Source organism: Sciurus carolinensis, chromosome 8, assembly GCF_902686445.1.
Source record: "Sciurus carolinensis chromosome 8, mSciCar1.2, whole genome shotgun sequence".
Classification (NCBI taxonomy): domain Eukaryota; kingdom Metazoa; phylum Chordata; class Mammalia; order Rodentia; family Sciuridae; genus Sciurus; species Sciurus carolinensis.
Genome location: NC_062220.1, coordinates 115,827,451 through 115,833,450, shown reverse-complemented (window position 1 = coordinate 115,833,450; position 6,000 = coordinate 115,827,451). Strand labels below are relative to the sequence as shown.

The window sequence follows — 6,000 nt, the reverse complement described above, 5'->3', positions numbered from 1 at the left end:
TTTTAACCTTTTCTTTTTTCTTTTTTGGTACTGGGGATTGAACTCAGGGCCTTGTGTTTGTGAGGCAAGCACTCTATCAACTGAGCTATATCCCCAGCCCCCCAGCTCTTTTTATTTTAAGCCAGAGTCTTGCTAAATTGCCAAGCCTCACTTTGAACTCGTAATCTTTCTGCCTCAGTTTCCCTAGTTGCTAGAATTATAGGTGTGCACCAGCACACCTGGCTAGTATGCTTTTCAGTTTTGTTCATGTTTTAGCATATATCTAGTATTTCATTCCTTTTTTTTATAGCCAAATAATTTTCTTTATTTGAACATACCACATTTTTTTTCAGGGTTATTTGAGGCAGGGTTTCATTGTTACCCCAGCTTGTCTAGAAGTCTCTGGGATCAAGTAATCCTCCAACCTTAACCTCACAAGTAGCTGGACTACTCATGTGCACCATTGAGCCTGGCTCTGATATACCACAGATTGTTCATTTGTTCATCTATTTATTCACTTTTTGGTTATTATGTACAAATATCTACTGTCTTCTAATTCTTTTGTGCATAACAGGAATGAAACTGCCAGAATAATATGGTAGATTCTAAGGAACCACCAAACTGTTTTTCACAGTAACTAGATCATTTTATATTCCCACTGGCAATACACAAGGGTTTCAATTTTTCCATATTCTTGCCAACATCTGTTATTTTATCATTTAAAAATATCCTATCCTAAGGGTGTAAGGAGTATCTCATTGTGCTTTTGCTTTGCATTTCCCTACTGACTAGTGATGTTGAGTATTGTGTGCTTATTGACCATTTGTATATTTTTGGAGAAATATTCAAGTCATTGCCCATATTTGAACTGGGTTTTTGTTGAACTTCAGCAATTCTTTATATATTCTGAATATTATGCCCTTAATATATATATCATCTGCAAATACTTTCTACTCTTCTGTGAGTCTTTTCAATCTCTGTATAGTGACTTTTGATATAGTTTTTTTTTTTTTTTCTTATGGTGGTACTGAAGACTGAACCCAGGGGCTATACACCGCACCTCTTTTTATTTTTTATTCGGTGACAGGGTCTCACTGAATTGCTTAGGGTCACACTAAATTGCTGAGGCTGACCTCAAACTTGCAATTCTCCTGTCTCAGCCTCCCAAGTCACTGATATTTACAGACACGAGTCACTGAATTTGGCTGCATAAAATTTTTAAAGTTCAATTTATCCTTTTGTTGCCTGTGTGTTTGGTGTCATATCCAAAAATCACTGCCAAATTGAGTCATGAAGATTTCCTGTGTGTTCTTCTAAGAGTTTCCTAAGTTTTCTTAAGTTTAGGTCTCTGATTGAATTTGAATTAATTTTAGCATATGGTGTGAGGTAAAGATTCACTTCAAACTTTTGCATGTAGATATCCAGCTTTCCCCAAAACATTTCATTTTGAAATCACTTCTCTCATCTTTTGAGTTACTACTCTCAATTGCACATCTGTAGTTCCTTTTTTCTTCTTAGACTTTTGAAAACCATAACAGAGGGAGGAGTCCCCTCCAATACCAAACCTGAAGCCTGTTAGGTTCCCTGTAGCCACTGGTTATGCCCTAGTTGAACTTACATAACTACACAGAAATAACTGCAAGCACAAGGTAGTATCATCCTTCTCCAGTATCAAATGTTTTAAGTGGCTGCCCGCCTGTAATTCCAGCAACTTGGGAGGCTGAGGCAGGAGAACAGCAGGTCGGAGGCCAGCCTCACAATTTAGCCAGGCCCTAAGCAACTCAGCAAGAGATTTTGTCTCAAAATAAAAAAAAATATAATAATAAAATAAAATGGTATGTAATTCAGTGGCAAAGCACTATTGGGTTCAATCTCCAGTACCCCCCCCCAAAAAAAGTAAACAGTGATTAGCAGTTTTGCAGAGGAAAATTCAGGGCTGCAGTCCTTCAGATTGTGACCCAGATTCTACGCAAAGGGCTTCATATACAAAGAATATTTAGATCACGGGTTTTGGTACCAGAGACATACGTTCAAATTTGACTTTTTTACTTTATAGCCTCTAAGCACGTGCCGGTTCTGTGCGGTTGAGTATGTTGCTTAACCACCCTGGGCCTCAGTACTTCATCTTATAATAGGGATACTGTCTAAAACATTGCTGCGGATCTCTAAATTTGTGCTTAGTAAAAAGTGGCAGGTGTAATTAAAACTTCGTTTTCCCCTTAACTGAAGAGAGCAGGAACAAGCACCATCACACCAAGTACCTAGTTTGACGTCTAGTTGCATTTCTGGTGATCCAACACCGATTGCGTCTAGTCTCCCTGGCAGCGCAGCGGTGGGAGGTAAGAAAAATAGAACCGAACGCACACAAAGTGCTGACGATAGAACCTGGCGCTTAAAAAACGGTAGCTGAATTGACGATGCCCGGTTTTCCTATGCGTAAATGAGTTATACCAGTTGACAGAACTTTCTCGGACCTTGGGTGCCTCTGATTTTTCAGGAACAAGCAGAAAAAGACGACAGAAAGAGGAAGGAGGGTTGACAACGTTATGCCCAGGACCAGATTAAGCGCACGGGTACCTCTACCGCCCACACTTGCCTCACTAGGCTCTGGAAGTTCCGGACTCGGGGTGGGAGGTGGGTGGGGGAGTAGCCACAGGGCAGGGTTTAGTTGGTTCCGCCCCCAGCCCTTCGCGTTTCTCATTGGTCCTCTGAACTAGAGGTTCGTGACGTCACACGAGCGCGCCGGGCGTGTAAAGGGGGCGTGATCTGCTGAGAAAGAGGAGAAAAGATGGCGGCGGCCCTGGGGCAGCGGTCTCTACGGTTACTGAGCGCAGTCCCGTCGTGGCGGAGCAGGTACAGCTGTACAGGGAGAGTTCCTTGGGGCGGAGGCAGACCTGGGCCAAGCGAAGGTCGGGAGAGAGGAGTCGTTTCTTTACCATGGGTGTTCCTCGAGATGGTTCGAATGGAAACGGAGCCACCTTCTCCTGGAGCTGGTGGCAGAAGAAATTGCCACCGCATAGGGCGGTTCAGGATTTAGTTAGGATGTGGCCTAAACGCCCTCTCTTTGCCCTTTCCTGCTAGGTGGAAGTACATAAGGGGCAACAGAATAGGTGGAATAGGCTACCTGCCCTTCTTCAGAGTGAGGCAGAGCCTGTAGCCTTTTTCTCAGATGTTCATGTTCCTGGCTGGGTCGGTGTGATGTGGGACGAGCACTGTACTGGGAGGCGACTTTCACCTCGGATTCTTAGTCCCTGAAGCGAGGGTTAAATTTGGTCATCTCAAAATAGTCTTATGAGATTGTGGGCTTGATTATCCTGGCGACCCCTAGCTATTATGTTCTTAGAGATGGAAGAGACCTGAAAGGTCCTATGAATCCTACTCATTCTTTTTGGAATTGATGAGATTGAGGTCCTGAGAAAAGGAATGATTTGCTCAATGATTTGCCCACGGAGAGGGCAGTTATTGTATAGCTTGGGAGTTTCTGAACTCTCAGAATATAGATGAAAATGTTGGTAATTGTGACTGAAGAGTCAGCTACTCAAGATTTGAGAGACAGATCATACTTTTGAGTTTCTGGCAAGGTTCATTTTGTTAGTAATCAAAGTTTGTGCATCGATAGGAGGTGACTTTTCACTGTAGTTCGGGACAATAAATGGACTGGATTTGGATTAGGAGGGAACAGAAACTATAACTGGCCTTGCTATGAAGTCTTTTCTATCGCATCATTACTCAGAAATGTAGTTTTCTCAGGAGAAGGCTGTGCAATAGTGGTGGTAACTGTTAAGATTTGTACAGGAAGTTCTGTAGGTTTTCAATGATATCACCAGGTGTGCTGTTTGTGAGTCAGCGATCATCTAAAGTATGCTAGGAATTGGAAATTCTAAAAAATGACACTCCTAAATTAGAAAAAAAAAGAAAAAGATGATGGTGGGCAGGATGTGCCTTGCTCACCATCATTAAGGAAGGGAAAGAGAAAAAAGAAAAAGCCATACTAAGTACCAGTGTAGTTAGATAAGACTGATTTAAATGCAGTGAGTGGGAGGGATGAAGATTTGCCTACCATAGAACTCATTTTCAAAGATTTTATATATCAAGATAGAAACTAGATTGACACACATACACAAAGCCCTAAAAGATAATATTTCCAAAGTTTATTTTTTTCTTTCTGGTATTGGAGATTGAACTCAGAAGCACTTTACCACTGAGCCATGTCCCCAGCCCTTTTTATTTTGAGACAGGGTCTTGCTAAGTTACTGAGGCTGGCCTTAAACTCACAATCCTTCTGCCTCAGCCTCCTAAAGTCACTGGGATTACAGGCATGTGCCACCATGCCCAGCCGTTTCCATGTGTTTTCAGTAAAGCAGTATCTGCTTGTGAGAAACACAGATGAAAACCTCATATTGGAGGGAAGTTTTTCAGTAAGTGGATGTTGTATGAAAGAACAGAGAAAGCAACAACTTGGGTTAGGCCATGTTTAGGGCCATCTTTCTCAAACTCATTTGATAAAAGAATGGGCTAGAATGTTTTTTAGAAATAGAATTTCATGGGCTGGGGAGATGGCTCAGTTGGTAAAGTGTTCGCTCTCGCAAGCACAAGGCCCTGGGTTCGATCCCCAGCACCACAAAAAAAAAAAAAAAGAAAGAAATAGAATTTCACATATACGTTGCTGTCTTACTACCAGTTTCATATTCAGTAGGTCAGAGTACTGGCAACTGTAGTTTTTACAAGTACCCCAGGTAATTCTTAGGTTTAGGCAAGTCTGGAAAATAGTACCTAAGAAGTGGTTATTTATGCAAGACTTCCATTCAGAAATATTTATGGCATTCCTGCCACTGCAAACCACAGTGCCAGGGACCATGAGACAGGAAGGGAAAAGTGGGGAAATGAAGAATTAAAAGATGATTAAAATAGGCCTTAGGTTCAAATAACTTTGCAATTTAGTAGAAGAGAAGAATACTTTACTATATATTCTAATTGAAGATAGAATGTAGGATAACGCCTTCAAAAGACCTTCTAGCTCAGTTTTATGAGAACTTTCACAGCTTTTGAAAGCAGGAGAGATAGATGTAAGAACTATGGTTAAAATGTTACCATAAGAAAAGAAATGTTAAAAGTATTTTACAATCATGACATGATGGAGAGACCAGTCAGGGTGGACACGGGTCATAGATGGTTGAAATGGGCATTCCATTGTGTGCCAACTCACTATCTAATTTTTTTTTTTGTAAGTAACTTTATTTTATTTATTTATTTTTCTGTGGTGCTGAGGATCAAACCCAGTACCTCACATGTGCTAGGCAAACACTCTACCACTGAGCCACAACCCCAGCTCTCAACTCTAACTTTTCATAGTAATATGTAAGTAGATGACAGTCTCTGGGCTAAGGGTTTTACATGCTTATCTTACTCCTGATGAGGTGGGTCCTATTTTTATAGGTAGAGAAATTGAGGCTTAGAATTAGTTAAGAAAATTTCCTAGGGCTACACAGAAAATTAGTGGCAGTGCTGGGATTTGAGTCACAGTTAAAATTGAGTGCCTTATCATGGGGTTTAATTATCTGCTTGCAAGATGCCCACATGAGTTTACCACGTAGAAGAGATATTAAATTGAACCTATACATTCACCTCTCTGGGTCTTAATCTCATTGCTGTGAAGTCTGGTGAGAAAAGAAACACCTGCATTCATCAAGGGATACAGACTAACAAATAAGTGAATACATAGAGAATCCATTCTTTACAAGTAGTGAAAAGGCCTATAAAAATAAAGCAAGGTGATTAAGGGGTTAGAGAGTGCTCAAGAGGGGCAAGTCTTGTGCAAAACAACAACAACAACAACAACAACAAAAAAAAAAACAAACAGGAGGAAGTATTTAAACAGATAACAGATTGATAAGGAGTAAGTCATATAGGAGAGGTGTGTACTCGGTAGAGCAAACAGCAAGTGCAAAGGTACACAAGGAAGCACATGTGTGGAGTGTATGAAGAGTAGCAAGAGTGTATGCCTGTAATCCTAAGGATTCT

General features: G+C 40.9%; 1 protein-coding gene across 4 annotated transcripts in view; it reads left to right on the top strand.

The window, feature by feature from the left end:
* Positions 1-2,704: 2,704 nt before the first annotated feature.
* The window catches only part of Pisd (phosphatidylserine decarboxylase), a 61,677-nt gene continuing 58,381 nt past the window's right edge, over positions 2,705-6,000 (top strand). For 2 of the 4 annotated variants that reach the window (XM_047562361.1, XM_047562360.1), the window contains exon 1: positions 2,705-2,832. In XM_047562361.1, the coding sequence (XP_047418317.1) occupies positions 2,768-2,832 (65 nt within the window). In that variant the 5' untranslated portion in view covers positions 2,705-2,767. The remainder of the gene's footprint in view (positions 2,833-6,000) is intronic. The other 2 variants (XM_047562359.1, XM_047562362.1) reach the window with 2 other exon arrangements.